Here is a 22,961-nt window from a genome sequence, read left to right as displayed (position 1 = left end):
GTACACTGTATCAAGGAATAACAATTTCGTTCCACAGGGTGAATAAGCAGTTGCCTAAAGGAAGTATAAACTATGCAAGTGAAGGCATCAGCTTTCGATTATCATGACCAAAAGCTAAACTTTAAAAAGACTAAATTGGAATCAACCTTTTTTCCTCACTGAGGATTCACTTCTGTAGTGATTATTTGAGGCGTACTGCGAGGCATCCTCGCTCCCAACAGCTGGCAAGGGAGGGGAACGGGAGGCGTGCGGGAGTGCCGCGAGGGCTCGCGGGGAGGCGGCGGCGGCGGCTGCGGTCCGTGCCCGGCCTGCTGCCGCGTTCACCCCGCGGGGCTGCCCGAGCCTTCGTCCCGAGGGAAGCGAGCCCGCCGGGAGCCGCCTTCCCGCCCACAGCTCCCGCCGCCAGGGGGCGCCAAGCGCGGCGCGCGCCTCCCGCGGAGATTTGTCCCTCGGCGGCGGCCGTCAGGGGCGGGCCAAGATGGCGGCGGCCAGCTGAGCGTTCGCGTGGTGCGCTCACGCCCGGTGCCGGTGCCCGCAGTCATGTCGGGCCGCCAGGGCAACAAACTGCCCAGCAACCTGCCCCAGCTGCAGAACCTCATCAAGCGCGACCCCACTTCCTACACCGAGGAGGTGCGGACCGGGGGGGGGGGGGGGGGTGATCGGGGAGGCTGGGGCGGGCACGGGGGTACGGGCTGGTGTTGCTCATTTGCCGCCGTTCCCTGTGTGTGCGCAGTTCCTGCAGCAGTACCACCACTACCAGTCCCATGTGGAGATCTTCACCTTCCAGCCGGACAAGCCCAGCAAGGAGCTGGCCGAGCTGCTGATGTTCCTAGCGCAGGTGAGCCCCAGCGCCTGCCCTGTGGCAGCCTGTGCGTGGTGCCGGCTCCAATGACTATTGCTGGTTGCGTACACCCTGCGAGGCCTGTGAGGTAACCCCAGGTGTGCTCTAGAGCGTTCGCTTGCCCTGTCCGTTCCAGGTTGCCCACTGCTACCCCGAGCACATGGCCAGCTTCCCGCAGCAGCTGAAGGAGCTGCTCTCCTACCACCACACGGTCCTGGACCCCGACCTGCGCATGGTGAGACCCGCGCCTTGGGCTCAGCCTGCCCTTTGCGTGAGCTGAGAGCTTGTGGGTTGCTTGTCAATAAAGAGAAGAGCTGGAGAGGAATGTGAAATTTGGGTTCTCTTACAGACCTTCTGTAAGGCTCTGATCCTGTTGAGAAACAAGAATCTGATAAATCCCACGAGTTTGCTGGAGCTCTTCTTTCAACTGCTGCGGTGTCACGATAAGCTGCTACGAAAGGTAAGGTGTGCTGACAAAAATCTTCAGTTCCAGTTGGTTTTGGCCAATGAGGTAATGCTAGGATAGGCAGCTGTTCTTTGTTTGGTTATGAAATTGCAGTTTAACATAGCCCAGCTGTTTCAGCAGTCAGTGCTCGAGGTATGTTGGAATAATAACTGAGTTCTGCTGCTGTAAACACCTTGCTGTTGCAGGTTGTAGGCTTGTCCTGTTTGGGATTGAGCCATTTGTGTGTGTCTACAGGTGACAAACCTGGCTGTCAGAGCAGGCCTGAGCGAAGCAGGGGTAGGATTTGAAGCAGTATTTGATGCTGTTCGTTGTCCTGCCTTGCTGTACTGTAAATTCAGTATGATTTTCAAATACGTGAGTCTTCACAGGGTCATGTCCTGGTTTTTGCTGCTGTAACTCGAGTGATGTTCTCAGTGGTGATCATCTGGCTCTCATGTCAGTGCTTGGGCACAGTGTTGTCTCTGTGTGTTACTCCTTGTCGTCTCTCCCCTTGCAGACCTTGTACACTCACATTGTGACGGACATCAAGAATGTCAATGCTAAACACAAGAACAACAAAGTGAACACGGTCAGTGCTTTGCCTTTCATGTGTACTTTGAACTGAACTCCTGATCTTGTGGAAGACCTCTAAAAACATGTTTTCCACTTCTTTTTTTAGGCACTGCAGAACTTCATGTACACAATGTTGAGAGACAGCAATCCCACCGCTGCCAAGATATCTCTGGATGTGATGGTAGAGCTTTACAGAAGGAATATTTGGTGGGTCTGGCAGGCTTGTGTCGATTTGCCATTTATTGTGGGGCATGTGGGTATCGTTTGTGGCGCGTAGTCCAAAACATAATGCAGAGACAGTGACTTGAATAGATTTCTTAATTGTAGCCCAATGGGGTTGTAACTTGTGCCAAGGAATTTAGCTGAGAAGAAATACTGTCTTGTGTGAAATGAGTTGCTTAATACTTGGTGAGAAGTAATTTTCTGAGAATAATGTGAAATTGCCAGACTCGAAATACAAGATGTGGTTTGTTTTATTCCAGGAATGATGCCAAAACAGTCAATGTCATCACAACTGCCTGCTTTTCCAAAGTGACCAAGGTGAGAACAGAAATCACTTGATACACTGGCTGTTACCTTGGCTGCCTTTTTCATGCGATGTAACTTAATCTGTTGTTACTGCAAACAAACTTCACTGATTTGTCTGTTGGTTGTTTAATTTTCAAAATGCTACTCATGGGAGGAGGTGGAGCTTGGCAGCTTATTTTGTAATGAGTGTAGACTGCTGTGGGGAGTGTGGATGCACTTTTCACTGCTATTCAGAAGAGACTGTCAGGATATCACTTCCTTAATATTGGCACTGTGAACCTTTGATTAAATGAGGAGAGCAGCTGTCCTGCCTGGGGTCTGACTGAATGTTGGGCCTTCTGTGTTGGCTCTTGAGGCTTGTCCCACATGAACTCACTTTACTTTTCAGGTGTTAGTTGCTAGTTTGAAGTTCTTCCTTGGGAAAGATGAAGACGAGAAACAAGACAGCGAATCAGAGTCTGAGGTGGGTGTTGTGACCAAATACTCCCTTCTCTGTTCTTCAGACCCCTTATTAGTTCTGTTATCTTGGTGACTCTGGCTCTGCTAGTCTGTCTACCTCTGTGCTACTGTCTGGTCTAGTGTTCTCCAGATGTTTCTGTGCTTCACAAAAAATTTTAGTGTCTGACAGCTGGCCCCAAGTGATGGCAGGATGTGTTTGCTGTCTGTTAAAAGATAGAAATGCCAAGAGCTCTTTTGGTTTTCTATTTAAATGCTGGCACCTGTGTGTTCTGACACTTAAGAAGGGGGGAGAGTTTTCGGAGTATGTGGTCTTGAAAAATATTGGTGGTTTGTTTCTCTGATTGCCATTTGAAGCCTGGGTTGCCTGAGTGTTGTGTTCCTTCCCCAAGGATGATGGCCCCACAGCCAGAGATCTGATGATGCGCTATGCGACCAACAAGAAAACCACCAAGCGCAAGAAGAAACTGGAGAAAGCCATGAAGGTCCTCAAGGTGAGGAGAGCTGTGTATTCCTTCTCATCATCTTGGCTTAATCCTTCTAGTACTGAAGTCCTGTTGTTGCCTAGCTTGTTTAGCTACAGGTGCTACATAATCCTGTATGGTTGAAAACAGGGAGAGTTTTTAGCATCCAGGACTAGCTTTTAAAATGTTTTTGAAGAGGCAGCAATCTTTTGACAGCAACCTTGAAACTGAAGCACTTTACTCATAGAAAGAGAAAAATGTCTCTTACTCTTGTTTCCATGTAGAAGCAGAAAAAGAAGAGCAAGCCAGAGGTGTTCAATTTCTCTGCCATTCACTTGATTCATGATCCCCAAGGTGAGTGTGCAGTGAATTCTTAGTGCGATTTGTGTTAATCCCACACAGGGAAGCTTGGACATAGCTCTGCCAGGAGAACCCAAGAACTAGGTGCAGATGTGACACTTGGAATGTGTTTTTACTCCAGGTTTCACTGCACTTGGAGAGATCAGTCCTGTTGTGCTTGTAGTGGAGCACATGTAGGCAGTGAGACAAGGAAGGAGGAATATTGCATCATCTGCTTTGGGTTTCTACGGATCAGGACATGGCTCTCTGCCTCCCTTGTATGTGTGAAGGCAGTAATGTGGTGAGCCCAGAGTAGCTGATCTACTGTAACTGCTCTGGTTCAGCCCTTGCTAAAATGTACTTGTCTAACAGCACTTGATTTGCTCTTGGTCTGTTCTAGTGATCCTCTGGGGACTTCATTTTCTCAGATCAACCCAAAATGTATCTAAAAATTTAGTTTTCAATGCTCACCTTGCGCTTATGATGTTGGGGAATGTCTGCCAGTTCCCTCTGCTGATCCCCTGTGCACAGCAGGCCTTTTAGGCATATGAGAAGTGAAAAAACCTATTGGAATAACTGATTTAGTCACCTTTAATTTCTTCTGTGAAAGAGCACGGGGGCTTAGAAATAAGAACAAATCAAACTGCTCATTTTGACCCTAATCCCATTTGAGTTTGGTGTTGTGCTCTTTCAGTCTACTGCAAATCTATTTCTGCTTCTAGACTTTGCTGAGAAACTGCTGAAGCAGCTGGAGAGCTGCAAGGAGCGATTTGAAGTGAAGATGATGCTCATGGACCTAATATCCAGGCTGGTTGGAATACATGAGGTATGTAATTTTATGGTGGTCTGTTGGTAGCTAGCCTGGTTTGGATGTGGGCATGTTCTGGCCTCATGCCTCGGGAAAATGAGGTTTAATTTTTCTTTATGTCCAAAAGTGCATAGGGATGGTCAGGGAGTTAGCAGTGGGCCTCATGGAATGTCACAGTAGTACAGACTTCCTGTGGTACTAAGGGAGCTCTGATAGAGAAGGGTGTTGGTCTGGAATAGCTGAGCTGTCTCTAAAGAGTAGAGGAGAACTTGATGCTTCCAAGACCTTCCTAGGAAGCTGCTCATGCTGACCACAGAGTCGTCAGCCAGGTGGTGCTGAATAAGAGGGAAACTGGCAGCTCCTGCACTTGGAGGGTTTTGTGCACATGACCCAGTGATAAAATATTTGTGCTGGATTAAGTAAAGAGTAATCTAGTCCAAGTGGAGGAGTTTCAGAGGATATAAGGATTTCCACGGAAAGGACTAGGTGCAGAGAGACTGCAGCTGGATTTATCTTGGTACAATTAATTTTTGCCCTACAGATATCAAACTCAATACAGGAGACAATATTATGCTGTAAAATCAGAGGCATTTGGAGAGCACACTATAGAATGAGATGGTTTTACAATGTATCAGCTTGTGAAGGTGATGTCAAGTTGAAAGACAAAAAGATAATATGTTACAATTTGTCTTGCAGCTTTTCCTTTTTAATTTCTACCCCTTTGTTCAGCGGTTCCTTCAGCCCCATCAGAGGGGTAAGTCACTACTCTAGGTACTGCTGATCCCTCATGTCTCATGTACATGCATTTCATGCGAGTGGCAATGAAACTGGAAAGGTAGCAGTGGATTGGTGGGAAGCAGGAATAGTCTAGAGTGCGGACAAAGGAAGTATAAGTCCCTGACTGCCAGAAGTGCCAAGTGCTTTGGACTTCTGTGGAGGCTGTGTGCACTCATGGCTCCTTACCTGAGGATTTGAGAAGCTCCAGCAAAGGAATAAAAGAAATGAGTCCCTAATCCTGACTAGCTGAGCATGATTGCCTTGTGCTGCTTCCTTTTACTGGTTTTTGACTCCAGTTCTGGAGCGTTTCCTTTTGCTTTAGCTGGCTATTGCTGGGGTGGCCAGAGGTGGGGGCCAGAGGCGCTCCTAATGCTTGGTGGGAGAGGAGAAACAGTTGTCCCAAAGAACTTCTGGCTAAATAGCTTTGGGACTGACTGAGCAGCTTCTTGTGTTTTAAGGGATGTGTTTATTGGCTGGAGCAAGCTGCACCAATATGTTTTGGCATCTTTCTGCTTTTCTTCCAGAAGTGACAAAGATTCTTCTGTTTGCTGCGCAGGCTTCACACCAGCTGGTACCACCTGAGGTCAGTGTTCACCTGTGTTTGATGTTGAATGGGCAGCAGGCCAGCATGTGAATGCTATGTGTGTGTGGGGATGGAGGAAAGGGAATGGGTCAGAAATGTTTGGAAAAGCTTATGGTCATTTCAGCTATTTTTGGAAGTCCTAAGGGACTGTTTCATAAAGGGGGAGAACAAGATGTTTGTCTTATTTTCTGCAGGAAAATTTGTGTTTGGAAAATAGTTGTGGGCTCTACTGGCATGTCCTGATGTCTTTCTATGAGAAAGGATTTTTCTGTCAATCACATCTAAGTGTGTTAAGTTTTTATTAAGTACGTACTCTTTTTTTTCTTATCTTCAGATTATCCAGTCAGTGTTGATGACCATTGCCAACAACTTTGTCACAGACAAGAATTCTGGGGAGGTCATGACTGTGGGGTGAGTACAGAATTGTATGAGTGATGTCGAACTCCAAATGTTGTGGTAAAATGCGTATTTTTTTAAACCACTTGCGACTTATTCCTGTCACTTGTACTATGCTTTCAAGAAGCTGCTTGAGTCGAAAGTTAAGACAGTATCTCAGCTTCACCTTTCTGGTTTTTTGTTGGGAGTATTTCATGATGGTTTTCTCCTTTTACACCAAATGTTGTGTAAATGCTGTATAAGGTTCTTCAAGTTGTGGGTAATTCAGACTATAAGTGTCATTTTCTCCTAACTGGTATTGAGCAAATAATTCATTTTCTATTTTTTCAGAATCAATGCAATAAAAGAAATCACTGCAAGATGTCCCTTAGCCATGACTGAAGATCTGCTCCAAGACCTTGTTCAGTACAAGACGCATAAAAATAAAAGTAAATACTATATGGATATGACTTTAAACCCTTTTTTTCCCCCTGTGTTATTTGGTCTTCAGTTACAGCCTTCAAGGTAGTGCTATCCTAATTGGTTTTTATGGGCTGAGACGATTTTCAGTGTTTGGGTTACTTCTGTTTATTTGGAGCGTGTATCCATGGGAGACAAAACAGTCAAGGGTAGTTGTGGCAGGGGGATTAATTGACAAAAATAAACCAAGGAGAAAGGGTTAAGAAGAGTCAGCCCGTATGGAAGTGCTATGTTCTATACCAGAGAAATCTGAGGGAGCCATAACCTCAGTGAAGACGAGTAGGCTGTAAATACTGGTGATCTGTGTGGGCTTGTGGTTTGCTCAAAGTTCTGCTTATTTCCTGACTCTCTCATTTTCTGGGCAGATGTGATGATGTCTGCAAGAACTCTGATACACCTGTTCCGCTCTCTGAATCCAGAGATGCTGCAGAAGAAGTTCAGGGTAAGTGTTTCACGTGTCTTGCATTCACTAAAAACTGATAGGCTCAAAAATTATGAGAACTGGTCTCAGTGTCCTCTTGAAAAGGTGGAGCCTGTGTGCTTCCTCTGCCTACTGCCTTTGGACATAATGTGCTATTATTTCCACGTTTCCTTAGTCCAAATTCATCTAACTCATGGTTAGATCATGCTCCTGAAACTCAGCTGTTTTCTGAGATTCATTCAACTTGAGTAATTAAACTCTGCCTCATGAAATAAGGAAAGGTCTTTGGACCCACAACCTCCTGTTCTCCCAGACATTTTCTTGGATTGGTGGGCATTAAAATAGCCTGCTTAATGTGTGTTTTGTTAATGTACAGGGCAAGCCTACTGAGGCCTCGGTGGAAGCCAGGATTCATGAGTATGGAGAACTGGATGCCAAAGATTACATTCCAGGAGCAGAAGTACTGGAGGTTGAGGATCAAAAGGAAGAGGGAGGAACCCAAGAGGAAGGTTGGCCTTTTTCCATAAAAATTCTGTTTTGGGCATCATTGTCACTTAGATTTTATGTGGACATGGAACCTGGTGTTTGTGCATTTCGCTTCCTGCTGTCTTGTGCCTTGGCTTGCACATGTCTATCCTTGAGTAAGCGTGGTTTGTCAGTGGGGTTTGGTGCTGTGTTGCTTTTTATGATACACTCAGAGGGGGAAGCAGAGGGACAGACAGTACAGCTGCGAACTTTGTGTTCAGCTTATCCTAAGGAAAACCTTTAAATAATATTGAATGCCAAAGTAGTACTTGGGTATAATATTTGGCTTAGTTAATTCACTTCCTGTGTGAATGCTTTTACACACCCTGGAACCCCCTGCCTGAGCTGGGGAAAAGAGCTGGAGATCTTTAAAAGCAAGGCAGAGTTTGGCAAATGAAGCCTGAGTGCCCTGGAGATGCTGCAGGAGCTGTGCTGGAGGAATGAATGCCCTGCTGGGACATGCTGTGCAGCGATCACTCTAACATTGTGCTTGGTTGCTGAAGCTGGCAACTTCAGCACGTTGGCCAGCACAGCAGTGAAGAGCAATGCTTAGACTGTTGTAACTAACCCAGCTACAAATCACAGTAGTTCTCTTCTTGATTTAGGTGGCTGGGAGTGGGGAACACTGTGACTGAGGAGTGTAATTAGTGTCTGTGAACTCCTGTGGTGCTTCAGGCTGTCCCAAATGCACTTTGTTTTCAGGATCTTGATCTGGAGCTCTTGTGCAGAGCTTTGCAGAGCATAGCATGGATCATGTCCCTGGGCAAAATCCTGTTAGGAGATGGGTGAAATAAATGAAAGGCAGCAAGAGCAGGTGATCCAAGCATCAGTTATTGCCAATCCAGGTAGTTGAGATGAGTTTGCATTAAGAGCTCTGTACTTGTTCCCTGAGCAGATGGCTGGGAAAGCGCTAGTCTGAGTGGGGAGGAGGACAATGAAGATGAAGAATGGATTGATGTGCATCACTCCTCAGATGAGGAGCAGCAACAAGTAGTGAGTTTCAAGTCTCTTCTATGCCAAGTACAAATGAGTCTTGTTAATCACAGACCAGATCCTCTTGCTCTTCACCTTGATGTGGCTGCTCTTAAATACTTACCCAGGCTTTCAGAGTGAGCTGTCCTGAAGCAGTGAGGCTGAAGTGCTGGTTAGTGCTCCTGCTGAAGTACACGTTGTTAGGGTGGGAGTGGAGAAGGGGGAGGTCTGTCTCAGGGCTGAATGCTTTCAGAGCTGTGATAGTCAGCTGAGAGCTTTTGCCCCCGAAATCTGGTGTGCTTGTACTTTATTCAGATACTAGATGTTGGATATGAGACAAGGAAAAATCCTGATGTCTGGTTGTAGCATTTCCCAACAATATTGCTGTTGCATAGTGTGTATTTGGGGGGCAAGGATCGTGGATTGTGGCACAGGAGTGGTTTGCAAAGCTGCGAATGATTCTTTTGTGCCTTTTTCTTTTCCAAAGGCAGAAAAAGTGAGAAGCATGCCCGTGGAGGAACGAAAAGCCAAGGCTGCAGCAGTCAGCACAAGCAGGCTGCTAACTCAGGAAGACTTCAAGAAAATACGCCTTGCCCAGCTTTCCAAAGAACTTAATTCTGCACCTGGCAAAGCTGCAAAGAGGAAATATGTTGAAATAGATGATGAAGATGAGGAGGAGGGCAGGTAGGTTATGGAATGTTGAGTGCTTTTTTTTACCTATCCTCTAGTGATGCAGCTCTTCATTGCAGTAGGGCACAGAGCTCTGCTGTTTATCAGTGTTTCCTGATGACAGCCAGCAGCCAGAGCCTAGAATGGATCCTGGGCTGGGGGCTTGCTTATACCTGGGAGACAAGACATGAGGAAGGTGGAAAAAACATGGTGGAAGGTCTGAGACTGTTTACCTTGTTCAAGTCAAGACGCATGAGAGGGTTTTTTTTGTAGCTGTAGCTGCGTGGTTATATCTCCAGTGTCTGTTAAACTTTGTGCAAAAAGCAAGACTTGAAAATAGAAATGGGTGACTTTTGTAATGGATGTCCCACACATGAGGAGCAGCCTGAAGGGAGCAAGAAGCATTTGTGTCTAAATTTATGCTAGGACTGTGGCCTAAGATGGGTGAGAGACAAAGGGTGAAGAGGGCATCTTGTTTTCCTTGCCAGATGAAGTTTTGTGTGGTGACATATTACTGAATTTGTGTGTAGGGGGGAGTTGCTTTCACTCAGAGATATTGAACATCTGCATAAGAAGCCCAAGTCAGACAAGGAGACCAGATTGGCAACTGCGAAGGTGAGGAACTGGCATGTTCTGTGTCCTGTCTTTCTGGGTTTGGGTTTGTCTTGTGCAGGAGGAAATGCTGGGGTTGCATATCTAAGGTGGATGCCCAGCTGCCATGTGGGTTTTGAGAGATTATTTGTTTGGTTCTTTGCTGTTGCATCTTGGCTGTAACAAATAAACAGCCTCTCTTGGTCACAAGTGGCCATGAACGTGCCAACAGACAGTTTTCCCTGTGACTTAATACAGCTGGCATGGGAGAAGGCATGTATGGACACAGACATCCTGAACCCAGATTTGTTGTTGCTGCCATAGAATGTGTTACTATCAGGCTGGTGATGGTGGCGGTAGGGGAAGGAAAATGACCTCCTGTTGCTCTATTGCACTGTCTATTCTAGGCTGGAAAAACAGACAGAAAAGAGTTTGTGAAAAAGAAAACCAGAATTAACCCATTTGCCAGCTCTTCCAACAAAGAAAAGCAAAAGAACAAGAACTTCATGATGATGAGATACAGCCGGAGTGTCCGGACCAAGAACAAGCGTTCCTTTAGGGAGAAGCAGGTAATGTTTCGTGCTGGAGATGGATGGGGCAGTGTGAGCAGGAACTCCTAGTGCAGGTGTGGTGCTGCCTACCCTCTGGCCTGAGGTGTTGCTGTGGCAGCTCAGAGAAAGCCCATGGCTTGCCTTCCCTGAGTCCTGCCCCTACTTTGCAGATTGTGGTTCACTCTCCAGTCTCTGACCTTTCTCTTGTTACTGTTCTGTTACAGACTCATTGTCCTGGCCTACAGGTCATCTCGTAGCTTGTCACAAATGTTCCTGAGAAACAGATGCAAATGCTATTTATTAGCTACTTGAAACTGTGGTTTAGAAAGAAATCACTTCAGTTTAGCAGTAGTTCCACACTAATGCTGTTCTCAGTAGTGAAGCCTCTGCCAGCTGAGGGTTTTATAAGGTATTCTTAAATGCAGCTCATCCAAACATGTTCCAGGAAACTTGTAGAATAATCCAGTGGTCTAGTTTTTTCTTCCCAGATCCTGTTTCATGCAAGTGTTTACACGCTTCTTGAACAAACTTTGAGTTGTTTCCAGGATCATATACCTTATCCAAATGATACTTGTCTGCAATTTCTTGCCTTAGGAAGGGCAAGACAGGGATTGTTTGTAGACTGAGTAGAGAATATCTGAAGTTTTTCAGATTGAGCAGGAGGATGTGGGTTAGTATCCTCTGTAGATACTTATTTGGCATCATTCTGCCTCACCTCAGTTAGGGCTGACAACGTGAAACCAGCTCTCAGAATGTGGCAAATAGGCTGCAAATGAACAATGCAGGCACTTTAAGGAAGCCACTGTTTACAGTTATACTCTGCTCAGTTATTATAAAAATATCTTGAAGCATTTTGTCCTTATTCATGTTTTAAATTCACCTGTAACTGCTGAGCAGCATTTATTCATACATTTTTCCCCATGGAAGTTAGGCTACAGCACCAGTCTGTTAACCATAAATTGAAAGTGTTTTGAGTGGGCTGGAGGATCATAGTTGTATGGTGCTGCATTCTGCTGCACTTTTTTGGTGGTAAGATAAAATGACCTGCTTGCTATAGTCCAGAAGCAGCTCCTTTATTAGCTAAAACATGTTTGAAGCACAACAATATCTCTTTAGGGTGATAATGGCACTTGTAAAAATTCCTTCTTCCCCTTGAAAAGCAAGTTTTGTAATACTCTTCTGCAAAACACCATTTTCACTTACCTCTCAGCTGAACTGCAACTGTCTTGATCTATTCTGATTGAAATGAGTCAGTAGAAGAACAGTTTGTTCTAATCTTCTGTATAGGCTTTGGTAATTTTCAGCTCTTTAGCTGTACTGTACCGTGACACCCAGCCAGGGTCAACCTGCTACAGGAGTTTAGGTAAATAACCCCTGTGTTTCTGCCACTGTAATTGTTACCATTTGCATTGCAGCTGCCCGTTTGAGCTGATGAGCTCTTAGTGGTTTTATCAGAGGTTAAAGAAATTGAAAAGGCTTCTTGTTCATGTGGTAGTGCTATTGTCTCAGTTATTATGCTCCTCACCTGAATATTGCCCTCTTGTTTTATGTTGAAGCTTGCTCTTCGAGATGCACTTCTGAAAAAGAGAAAACAGCTGCTAAAATAAATGCTGGAGAGAACTTCATCACCCTTGAAGAAATAGCCCTGGAGATGCTCATTTCCACCCACCATCACCCTGAGGGAAAGGAAGACTGTGGTGCCTTATGGATTTAGCTCTGGTCCGTTAGGAAATGCAAACGGAACTCTTGCAAGCTGATGGATACTGCATCTATAGGACAGAGGCCTTAATCCTTGGAGGATTTAAATTTGGTCTTAAAGCATTCTAGGGAAGAAGGCAGTTATATTTTTATTAAATATAATTTACTTACAGTGGGTTTTGTATGTGTAAGTATTAAAATACACAACCATATGGTAAAAATTCTGCTTGAGGCAATTAATGACTAAGCAACAGAAAGGGAAAAGATGATTCTGGTCAGTCTATAAAGCATGTTGATATAGTATCTGTGCCTGACTTAGGGGAGTACAGATGGAGTAAGCTGTTGTCTGAGTAGCTGGCTTTGACCAGTTTAGTAAGACCAAATTCATCTGTGATGCAGGTAAGCTCAAGTGAAGAGTTGTGGGGAAGAACAGTTCATTGTGGCTTACTCAGAAAACAAAAATAAAATTAGTGTATTGGGATATGGGGGGTTTTATTGCCATTTAAATACCAGAACAGCATCATGTGCCAAAGAAAAAAGGGATGTTTTCATATAGTGGTGTGCTTTCTGGTGTCTCTTGGCATGTATGTGCAAGAATCGTGTGGATGTGTGGATTCTTTGTCTAAGGTTTAGACAAACCTCAAGGTGTTTCATGTGTGCTTCAGCCTTGACCTCTGCTGGGACCATTAATGGGTTCTTTGTACCTTCCCTGGCCACCTGTTTTAATGGAGTTGATAAATTATTTGTAACTTGAGGGGGTTACTTACACCATCCTTTGTCAAAGTCTGTTAGAAATGGATTTCTTTGTGGTGCAGAAGCAGATGCCACATGCACAGTGTAATGGAAATGCATTTAGTGGGGTGCTTTTTTCCTTTCCTTTTAGGAAACCAGGTTAATGCTTAATATCCCATGTGGGAATTCACTTAGCTATTTGTTGAATATGTATTTGTAATAACTTTAATTCTTGTACTGATTTTGTATTGTTTTTGTTGTCATGTTGCTTCCTAGAGCAAAAAAACTTAGGCTTTAGGGAGAGAAGGACTAAGTAGGATTTTTTTTTTTTTTACTACTTGCAGTGTTGTATTCAAATTTTATGTTCCTCCTTGAGAGAAGGGCAGGGATTGGTACTTGGCAAGGGGAGCAGTGAGCTCGCAGGTAGAGGAACATGTGTAGCTGGGGGAGCTGGAGTGTTGTGGGGATGGAGTGTGGAGCCTGTGCTGGAGACAAAGGTAGGGGAGGGAGGGAGAGGGAAAGTACAATCTATAAGCCCCACTTGTACTGGTTGGGGGCGTTTTTTCTGCTGAACAGCTGAGCAGTTTCCCTTCTTGTGTATGTGTCCCGAAACGAATAACCTCTGACACTGAAAGGGGAGTGGTAATTTTTTAGCCCCGGGGTTGAGGACAAGTGTCTAGTCTCCTCTCTTCCCGTTTTCCTCTTGTTTACAGCCTTGCTGTGTCAGCCAGCGTGCTGACAGCTGTGCCAAGGGTGGGTTTGTCCCCTCTGCCCTGGTTGTGGAAGCGACGGTGTTGGACCGGCTTTCCTGCGTTTGGCCCAGCAGCAGCGCCGGGGCAATACGCGTTAGGCGGTCCCGTATACCTGCTGCTGCGGTTGCTGTGTCCCGCGGCACGGAGCGGGCTTGCAGGCTCCGCGCGGGCCGGCGGTGGCGCCTCGGGGCGGGCGGGGCCGGGGCGGGCCCTGCGGCGCGGGGAAGGGCGGGCTGGCCCCGGGGCGCCGCGGCCGCTCCATCCTGCGCCATGGGCTGCGGGCCGTGGGCGCTGCTGGCGCTGCTGTGCGGGGCGGCGGGGGCGGCGGCCCCGCTGCGCTGCAACGTGAGCCTGGACAGCCCGCCCGAGCAGCGCTGGCTGCCCGTGCTGCGGCACTTCGACCCCGTTTTCCTGCGCGCCGCCGTCCGGCGGGTCATCGAGTGCGTGCGGCCGGGCAGCCCGGCGCGGGGGTGGCCGCGGGGATGGGGGACGAGCGGGGCAGCGCCGGGAGGGGCTGACGGAGCAGCGCAGGGGTGCCGGGTGTGAGCCGCCGGCCCGCTCTCGGCTAACGGCCCGGCTGTGTCTTGCAGCGAGAGCGTGCCGAAATGGGTGCACCAAGTCATCCAGCCCATAGCAACCGAACTGGAGCTGTTCATGCCGCAGCCCTTCGCGGGGGAGATCGCGGGGATGTGCAAAGCACTGGGAGTAAGTCTCGGAGATGGAATCCTGCTGAACTTCGCCTACGAATCCACTGCGTAAGTGTCGGGTACTCACACGGTCTCGTACAGGAGGCTGTAGAGCTTTAGTTCAGCGGGGGGGAAGGCACGTGGCGGGTGACTTGCACGGTCCGTTCCGGGACCACTTCATCTGTTCAGCCGGAAGGTTTCATTCTCTTTTGGCAGTTTGGATGCTGAATGGAACGAGAAACAATTGTTTTCTGTTGTGGAGTACAAGTGGTATCGAAGTGCCATGGTTTTGTGTATGTACTTATATCTATATAAATGTATTAAAATCCAAAGTTAATTTTTGTTGGTACGGTATGTCTATCCAAAAGTAGTTGAGATCATTTATATTTGAAAATGATGTAATGTTCTCTGTCACTTAAAAATTGCCGTAAAGGAGGCTAGAAGAACTAGTTGCTCTCTCATTTGTCTGAGATAAAGTTACTGCTAAACAATTTTCTAGATGAAGGTTCATAACAGCTGCATAATATCGCTTCCTGATTTGAACAGTGGAAAATGACTGTAGTATACTTTATGGCAGCAAACAAAGTCTCAGTGAAAAAAGGTGCTCCGTTTCATTGTCTCTTTTTGCCCTAGAAACGTGGTGCGGGAGAATAATCAACACTTGGTGTTGCCTCCGGGAGTCCTAAAATATTTCTCCATATACATTTTACCAAATATCAAGGCGTGTGGCCCCTTGTTTGCATTTGGGGGTTTTTTGTCTTAACGTATGGTACTCAGTCCCTTTTTTTAGGATCATTTTTTAAGTAAGGACTAATATTGGCTATGGTCCATTTAAATGCTGGCTGTTTTACTATTTTCACAGAGGATACTTACCACACTTAGTCCTAGCAAGGTCCCTGAAATTCAATTTCTTGGCTGGGATACTAGAAACCCCCATCAACTGGGAATATTCTACTTGTGTGAAGAATTTTTTACCTCTATATTTTTGAGAGGCAGGGTTATGCCTCACTGAAATGACCAACTCCTAACTGCAGAGAAAACAAGTTAATTTCTTGCTAATGCAATATACTCCACCAAAAAAAGCCTGTTTTAATGAAACTGAGCTTGTTACACGAGTTTTAGCACACTTTCTGTTCTAGAGAATAGTCTGTTATTGAATTGGTTGATACTTGAACAACCAATGCTTTTCAGTTTTGTTGATGGAACTTAACTTGATTTTTTCTACTTGGGATTAAAATTATAAAGATTCCAAATGGAAGTGAAATTATCAAAATTAAATGCAGGAAGCGTGACACTTTATGGATGCTTTCAGATGTCAGCTTTTCATTATGACTTAGAAAAGTGAAATGAAATAACGACACTTTTCCGGAGCGGAAGTGCTGCTTTCTGCCTGCCCTGTAATTGCTGGACTGTGGTGTGGTGTTGGACTCCTCTTTGTGTGGTTGCATTAATAAAACACTTAGCAGAGTATCAGCTCAATTACTCCTGAAATGTTGAGCTCCTTCAGCTAGAGTATTGCAAGCAGTGTCATAGCTGTGCCTTCAGCCATTCCTTGCCCTGTTCTGTTTGCAGGTTCTGTACAAGCATTGTTGCTCAGGATGACAAAGGAAACATTTACCACGGCCGGAACCTGGATTATGCTTTTGTTGATATATTGAGCAAGATCACACTTGATGTGCGGTTTATAAAGGGTGGGCAGGTATGATCCAGGGTTGGTGTGGTGGGTGATGGTCCATGAAGAATGGGACAGCTCTACAACTGCTTAGGTGGGAGATTTAATGTAGGAATGAGTTTGCCATCCCAACTATACTGGGTTGTTAGAGCAACACAGTTATGTTCCTGGAGTGTGAGATGAATGCTGCTTTTCTTGGCTTTCTGGACATCCAGTTTATGGTGATGGACTGGAAAAAGTAGAACAGCTTAATCTAGTAATGAAGATCATTATTTCTAAGAGATGTTGAAAAAAGGAAATGTACTAATTCTAAGGCTTTTTTTTTTTTTTTTTAGACCTTGTGAATTTTTGTCACCAATAAGTTTGTTTTTAGATGCAGATTTCCAGAACTTAAGTAGTTGCTAGTGCAGCTTGGTTAGTCTGTTGGTTTTGTTTTGTTTTGTTTTTTTTATGTTCATTAATTCATTTTGTAAATGGAAAAGTTGCTGTTTGTTGCTTGGCAGTTTACCTTGAGCAATAGTTTTGTAGCAGTTAGTGATCACAAACAAATGAAATGCAGTGAATTTGAGGCCTTAGAGTCCCTTTATAATTTACTTGGCATATTTTACTGTAACTGAAAGCACGGTGTTTTACAGTAATGTAGGTATGAAAGCTATAGAAAGATGTATGGGTTGCAGGTTCCAGCAGTGTTCTGTTCTGGAATGCTGAACTGCTCTCTTTCCTGGTTTCAGGTAGCATACCAAGGCACCACATTTCTTGGTTATGTAGGCTTATGGACTGGGCAAAGTCCACACAAGTTCACAATCTCCGGAGATGAACGAGGTAAAGGAAGTATCTTCCACAGTAGATGTTGTGTGTTGGTTTTGTTGATTGTTGCCTGCCCTGCTCTTTTTCTCTTAGAGGGAGCAATGAGGTTAAGGTTGCCAGGAAGGATCTGAAGTGGAATGCTTTGCCTTCCCCTCAGGGAGTGAAAGCACACATGCCTGATTTTGGCTGCTGTGTGGGAGTAGGTATTGGTCAGCAGTGTCACCTGAGCTGAAAGAGTCAAATGATGAGGAAAGCCTTGGGAAAGCTGTAAAAGATGTGGTCTGGTCAAGAGACACCATTGGAAGTGGCAGGGTGGGGCCTGAGATAAGATGCAGTTCGGACAGCAAAGAAAAGGCTCCTTTCCTGGTTCTGCTGTATTCCATTGTTGTCTGGGCTCATAAGGCAGTTGGAAAGAGAGGAGGTCAAGAGAAGCATAAGACAGATCTAGGGGAAAGGCAGAAGGGCTTGAGGGGAATGCCTGGAGACACTGCAAAGGCAGTTGAGCGAGATCAATAGTGGAGTGAAGTTGAGAGATGTCACTCCTGAGAACTAAAACTTGTAGCAGAGGGGAAGGCAGGGAAAGGTCGCTGCCTTTTTCATCAGGGCTTCAGTTTCACAAATAATGACGGTTATGTCCAGCTCAAAGATTGGGAAGTTCTCTTCTGCTTCTTTCCCCTTTCATTCCTTTTAAGAAGCTGATACTTTGTTGTTCTTTATTAGGTGACTGTTAGAACTGGCAATAATATATTCTCAGAGCCAACATCTAAAACGTTTATTTTTCCCTTGCGATGGTGACAAGCTCTTTTCTTTTTGAGCTTGAACAATCTGTTCTAGAACTCCTTAGCTATGCAAACAATATCCACTGAATGTGTTCCACCCGTGCATTATCTGTGAGTAGGGGTTCCGCTATGGAGCGCTTGCACCTCTTGCTTCCTGTGTGCTTGGTTAATGCTGCCTTGTTGGATTCACTGAATTCTTTCCACGGTTTGCATGCACACTGCTTCTGATTCCAGAGTAGTCAGTTAATATTTTCAAAACTGAAATGTCCAGGGCTGATACTTACAGGGGCAAACTGCTTTTGGTTCTGCTTAAAGGCAAGTGTTAAGTGTTTATCGTATCTGTGCAAAGGCCTGATTGAGGAAATCTTGTGTGTACCCAAGTCCTATGTCTCTCCATGTCCTATGTTCGCTTCACATGTGCTGCGGTCCTGTCCGTGGGCTGCTGCTGACTGCTTGCTGATTTATCTGAAGTGAAAGCTGTTTTCAGTTCTTTCCAATTGAACTGCCAATTGAGGGAAAGGAGCATGTGCACTATGGTGGGAAGCAGGATGAATAAATCAGGGTAAAGGTCTATCAAGTGACAAGCAGATGGATATTTTTGTGGTTTGCAAAGCGTGAGTGTATAAATAGTAACAAACTTGGCTTTCTCGTTTTTGCACTTCTCTTACTTTTCTCAATAATACGAACACTATCACTACCTTTTTTTAAGCTGTTTTATTATTTCTATGGAGTTATTCCTGTTTTAATATTTCAGTAAGGTGAGTAATGAGGTGATTATTATCACTCCTGTCACGACAGGTCTGAAATGCTTTCTGGAAAGCAGGGGTGTTAATCTAGCTGCTGTGGCTGTCAGTTGGAATTATGTTGTCTATTTATATTTCACCTGAAGGTTGTGCTCCTTGTTGGCATTTCTCCCGTAAAATGTTGATACTTTGTGCTGATAGGCACCTACCTTGTCTTGCTGTATTTAATTACATGTATAATAATTTATTTTTTTCTCCCCAGATGGTGGTAGATGGTGGGAAAATGCTATAGCTGCTTTCCTCAATAGGAATTACCCTGTCAGCTGGCTTGTCAGAGATGTAAGTGCACTGAGTTGTTCTTACATTTCACAGATGTGGCATTTGTCCTTAAACATCTAGTAAATTAGAATCAGCTGCACAGAAACCTTACCAACTTGATAAGTAAATGCATTTTTCAGGAGAAAGTAAATGTTGACCCTGTGCTGTCTAGTAATGAGGCAGTTCTGGTCCTTTTGGGTGGCGACCTCCAATGCCAAAGGTCCTGGAGAAGCTGTGCCAAGACTTCCTTCCTAGGGAGTGATTCAGCTAGCTGTGACTTGTCGTAACCTGTTAAGACAGCTGTACTCCAAGATGGTGAATACCTGTGCCAGGCGTTGTTTTATCCTGTTTGATATATTGCTATATTAATATCTTCAAGTAGCACTTGAGTCAATTACCATTTTCAGAAAAACTGGACCTTTATTCTTTTGGAGATGTCCCAGTGCTTGTTTTTGTGCTTAACCTCGCCATCATCTCTGTTCTGCATTAGACCCTGAGTGAAGCAGAGGACTTCCAGTCCGCTGTTCTCAGACTGGCTAGCATTCCCATCATTGCTGAAGTTTACTATATTGTGGGAGGCATCTCACCCAAAGAAGGCATGGTCATAACAAGGAACAGAAGAGGGCCAGCAGATCTTTGGCCTCTTGATCCCTTAGGTGGAGCGTAAGTAGGAAAAAGCTACTACATTTTTGCTTCTCCTGTTCCCTTCTGAGCGATTGGCTTAGTGGCACAACTCCCTTGAGAGATCTGGGGCACCTCTTGGTCATGGCTTATGGCAGGAGATCAAAGGTCACCCACCCCATTCCTGTGTTCCACAGTTGATGGTAAAGGCTTTTGTGTCTACCAACATGGAGCCCGTGGGCCTGCAGCAGGTGGAGGGAGTTGACTTTTGAGGGAGATTTTTCCTTTTGGCAATACAGGGATGCTGATTGTTGGACTTCGTGAATTACATACTGATTCACCTTTTGCTTGCTTATATGCTTGTTACAGGTGGTTTCGTGTGGAGACAAACTACGATCATTGGACTACCCCTCCTCCTTCTGATGATCGTAGGTAAATTGATTTAAAGGTCTGTGGGGAGAGAATACTTACTTTCCAAGAGGTTAGAGATATGGGCAGGTGTTTTCTTCTTGAACAGGCAGCTCATTCAGTTCTTGTAATGCTGCTCTGAAGGGAGCACATGAGCTGTAGAGCAATATTCGCAGATGCCAGAGGAGAGGGTGTGAGGCAGTGATTAGCACAAATAATGAGAAATTGCAAGGATGAGGCCATGGCCAAAGAGTTGCTCAGAAAGCAAAATTGAGTAGAAGGTAAATGACTCAGGTTGACAGTGCCAAAGTATTGGATAGCACTAGAAAGGTGCTCAAACATGATTTTTAGGCTGTGTAGTGCATAAAAAGAGATTGGCAAGTTCCTTATTGGCATGTACTCAATGGAGTAGTAACAGTGTGAGATGAGATCCAGTCACACAACTTGGGGTTCTTTTAGATCGAAGCAAGCATTTCAACATCAAGGCCTTTAGTAAGAAGTTGTTTGTGTTGGTGCTTTGTAGCCTTTGGAACAGACAAGTGTATTTAATTGATAATATGTTGCTTTCCCACAGAACTGCAGCCATCAAAGCTCTCAATGCTACTGGACAGCACAACATCAATTTGGATACACTCTTTAAGGTAGTTCTCAAATTCTGCATTGTGATTTACTCTTCAAGTTCTTTGACAAAGCAGAAGTGCTCTTTTATCAGGGATTGAAAAGCTGTGCTTTTTTTGTGGGGAACAAGGTTTACTGCACAGCTGTCTCTAGAGGGGGGTTGAAGACTGAAAGTTGTTTAAAATGCTTCTGGGCTCCTATGTAGGCATTTTGTAACAGTCCACCAATTCAGGTGGAAAGTGCAGGAGGTGAATCCCATCATCTTTGTGCAGTTTATTTCAAGCACAGGCGCATAGCATTAGACATGCTGAGCTTTGGGAATTGGAATCTCTTTCAGAGGGCTTTTTTGAAAGTACTTCTGTAAAATGGTCTGATGTTAAAAAAAGCAGTGAGTCCTTGACTTTGTATTAGTCCTTTCATAACTTCATCCTACTGTTCTTTCTAAGTAGCCATTTCTCTCTTTATCTACCCGAATGACAACTCTTCAAACTTTCTGTACAGGTGTTGTCAGTGAAGCCAGTCTTAAACAAGTAAGTATTAGATCGAGAGATGTTGATCTGTGCCTCCTGCTGTGCCTCAAGCCACTTGAAAGTAAACCACAAGCTTTCTGAGGATTTTCCTTATTTGTCTGGGTCTTGTGGTTTCCCAGCTCAAGTTTTGGGTTGTGTTCATGACCCTCTATTTTCACTTGGACCACACCCTTCCTCTCGGGTCTGCCACTTCAGTCAGGGAACTGCACTTGTTGGGGCTCAGTCTAATAATGGGAAATTGCTTTGGAGTGGTGAAACAAATTACTCCTTTGGAGGAGCAGCTGGATGTCACACTGAGTGCTTTGCCCACTTTTGGAATTTTCTGGTTGGTGTTAACACTGACAGTACCTTTTCTGCATGTTCTGATACAGCTCTGATTAATGTGTAATAAAGTAAGTGGGATGAAGCTTTTATGTACCATTTACTGGGTTTCCAAGAGATTTCTTTTAGTATACCAATCTTCTGTAATGTTCCAGAAATTGCACTTTTGCAGGTTATCCTGTTTTAGTTTACTTTTACATGGAGCTGGGTATATTCTCTGCATCAGTCATTCTCACTGCAGCTTGGCAATGGCTTCCTCAGTGCCAGGACCTCTCTTCTGCCTTGTCAGTGTGAGCAAACGGGGAAAGGAAGAGGTCCATCTCAGCTGTGACATAGATACAGTGCCGATTGTTTAATACAGTGATGAAAAGGATGTGGAAATACAGTTCCTCTATTGTGCTGAGTGGGGAAAAGGACACTAGAAATTAGTGCCAACAGTCTTTAAGTTGATCAGTCTCTTTTCCTAATCCTTCTGTACCTAAGCAGGACATTTGTTTCTGCAAAAATTTGTTCTGCTGCTTTGCTAGCTAGCTAAATTGCCCTTCCTGCCTTTGGAATGTCACTCACTCTGTTGCTCTTTCCCTGCCAGTAACACAATATACACCACAGTCATGAGTGCTGCATTTCCAGATCGGTACCAGACGTGGTTGAGAACTGAGGAGTGAAGAGGTGTAAGTGGCATCTGTACTTACACATTTCAGCTGCAGAGTCACTGAGGGGAAAAAAGTATTGCAGTGGCACTCCAGTGACCCAGTCTGAATTCCTGATTCTGCTTGTTTATTGCCCTTGGATAAATACCTTTCCTTGTTGTTATAGAGGGAGTTAAATATTGACTCTCTTAGTGAAACTCTTGGAGATGATCTTAGGAAGAGTTTTGATCAGAGAGGAAGGGGTGAATGTTGCATCCTAAAGGTGGAGGTTCCCCCTGGGAATGTTTTGGCTATTTTTACCACTCCCCTCTACTGCACTTGCTTGTGTCCAGGTGGATGATAACAGGAAGCCCTGCCAGAGGGAACTGAATCCCAGCAGGAGGGGATGATGCACTTAGCACCAAGAAAAATCAAGCTTTGTTTGTAATGGCTGCTCACCAGTGACTGAATGTGAGCAGCATCCTTTGGGGGCTTTGTCCTGTGAATGTGCAGAATAAGCTCAAGTCCTTGAGCTCATAAGGTGCCTCATGGGACAGCTTCAGAGAGATATTATGATAATTTCTGTGCCAACAAACTGGTTGCATGGCCTTGACAAGAGCACAAGAAGCTGTGTTCCAGTTTAAAGAGCTTTTTAAAAGAATATAATTGCTATTATATTTGTAGTTCAGTCAGATCTGATTTCAGCAAGAGTAATTATTTCTAGAGATTGTGTAGAATTTGTTTGTTACTTAACCCTGGACAAACCTGTGCTCTCTTACCTATTTTTCTAGTTCAACACACTGAGTGAGAAGCTGAAGCTGTGCAAGACTAACATATGCTTTTGAAATCACTCCTGGGAGCAATACAGTGGCTTTGGTTCTTTACTGATGTGAACCATTCAGGAAATAGTGATTTGTTAACTCCTTGGAGTGTTGCAGGTGATCCTGTTAATGACCTGTAATGGGAGTTTGAAATTTATTGTAATTAAATGGGTGCTCTAGTAGATGTTGATGGGTAAACATGGCTTGTACTATTTTTGGTAAGAGTTGTACAACTGCAATGTACTTCTGTGCTGACTAATAAATACAATTTGGAAGTTACATGGCCTGTAGGTCTGAATATAATGAAATAAAAATATTCAGCTGATAGCTTGACCTATGAAAGCTTGTGGAGTTATTTCTGTGTCATCATCCTTTTCCCTCACCTATGAGGAGTTGTTGATCCTGGGCCTAACAGGGGCAGATGCAGT

At 44.8% G+C, this 22,961-nt stretch overlaps 2 protein-coding genes across 2 annotated transcripts; both read left to right on the top strand.

Annotated features, from left to right (window-relative positions):
* Positions 1-452: 452 nt before the first annotated feature.
* SDAD1 (SDA1 domain containing 1) lies at positions 453-13,129 on the top strand. The gene is made up of 22 exons (XM_032108390.1): positions 453-630; positions 734-838; positions 978-1,076; positions 1,191-1,301; positions 1,804-1,875; positions 1,966-2,066; positions 2,342-2,399; positions 2,776-2,850; positions 3,236-3,337; positions 3,592-3,661; positions 4,369-4,472; positions 5,151-5,208; positions 5,756-5,814; positions 6,149-6,225; positions 6,541-6,638; positions 7,035-7,111; positions 7,467-7,599; positions 8,511-8,608; positions 9,075-9,271; positions 9,787-9,871; positions 10,255-10,416; positions 11,955-13,129. Exons 1-22 carry the CDS (start codon positions 541-543, stop codon positions 12,003-12,005), a joined length of 2,082 nt encoding a protein of 693 aa, XP_031964281.1. The 5' UTR covers positions 453-540; the 3' UTR covers positions 12,006-13,129.
* Positions 13,130-13,835: 706 nt separating this feature from the next.
* NAAA (N-acylethanolamine acid amidase) lies at positions 13,836-22,875 on the top strand. The gene is made up of 11 exons (XM_032108389.1): positions 13,836-14,020; positions 14,171-14,335; positions 15,839-15,965; positions 16,670-16,760; positions 18,530-18,606; positions 19,076-19,248; positions 19,576-19,638; positions 20,189-20,255; positions 20,734-20,762; positions 21,673-21,754; positions 22,504-22,875. Exons 1-10 carry the CDS (start codon positions 13,851-13,853, stop codon positions 21,746-21,748), a joined length of 1,038 nt encoding a protein of 345 aa, XP_031964280.1. The 5' UTR covers positions 13,836-13,850; the 3' UTR covers positions 21,749-21,754; positions 22,504-22,875.
* Positions 22,876-22,961: the final 86 nt, after the last annotated feature.

This window comes from Corvus moneduloides, chromosome 5, assembly GCF_009650955.1.
Source record: "Corvus moneduloides isolate bCorMon1 chromosome 5, bCorMon1.pri, whole genome shotgun sequence".
Taxonomy (NCBI): Eukaryota; Metazoa; Chordata; class Aves; order Passeriformes; family Corvidae; genus Corvus; species Corvus moneduloides.
Note: the sequence above shows the minus strand (reverse complement) of the source record. Positions and strands in the feature narration are given on the sequence as shown.

Coding starts and splice junctions, on each gene's coding strand:
- SDAD1 (XM_032108390.1), top strand. CDS start 541: ATGTCGGGCCGCCAGGGCAACAAACTGCCCAGCAACCTGCCCCAGCTG. Junction 839..977: donor TGCTGATGTTCCTAGCGCAG/GTGAGCCCCAGC, acceptor TGTCCGTTCCAG/GTTGCCCACTGCTACCCCGA. Junction 9,872..10,254: donor CCAGATTGGCAACTGCGAAG/GTGAGGAACTGG, acceptor TGTCTATTCTAG/GCTGGAAAAACAGACAGAAA.
- NAAA (XM_032108389.1), top strand. CDS start 13,851: ATGGGCTGCGGGCCGTGGGCGCTGCTGGCGCTGCTGTGCGGGGCGGCG. Junction 14,021..14,170: donor GCCGTCCGGCGGGTCATCGA/GTGCGTGCGGCC, acceptor TGTGTCTTGCAG/CGAGAGCGTGCCGAAATGGG. Junction 16,761..18,529: donor AATCTCCGGAGATGAACGAG/GTAAAGGAAGTA, acceptor TTTTCTCCCCAG/ATGGTGGTAGATGGTGGGAA.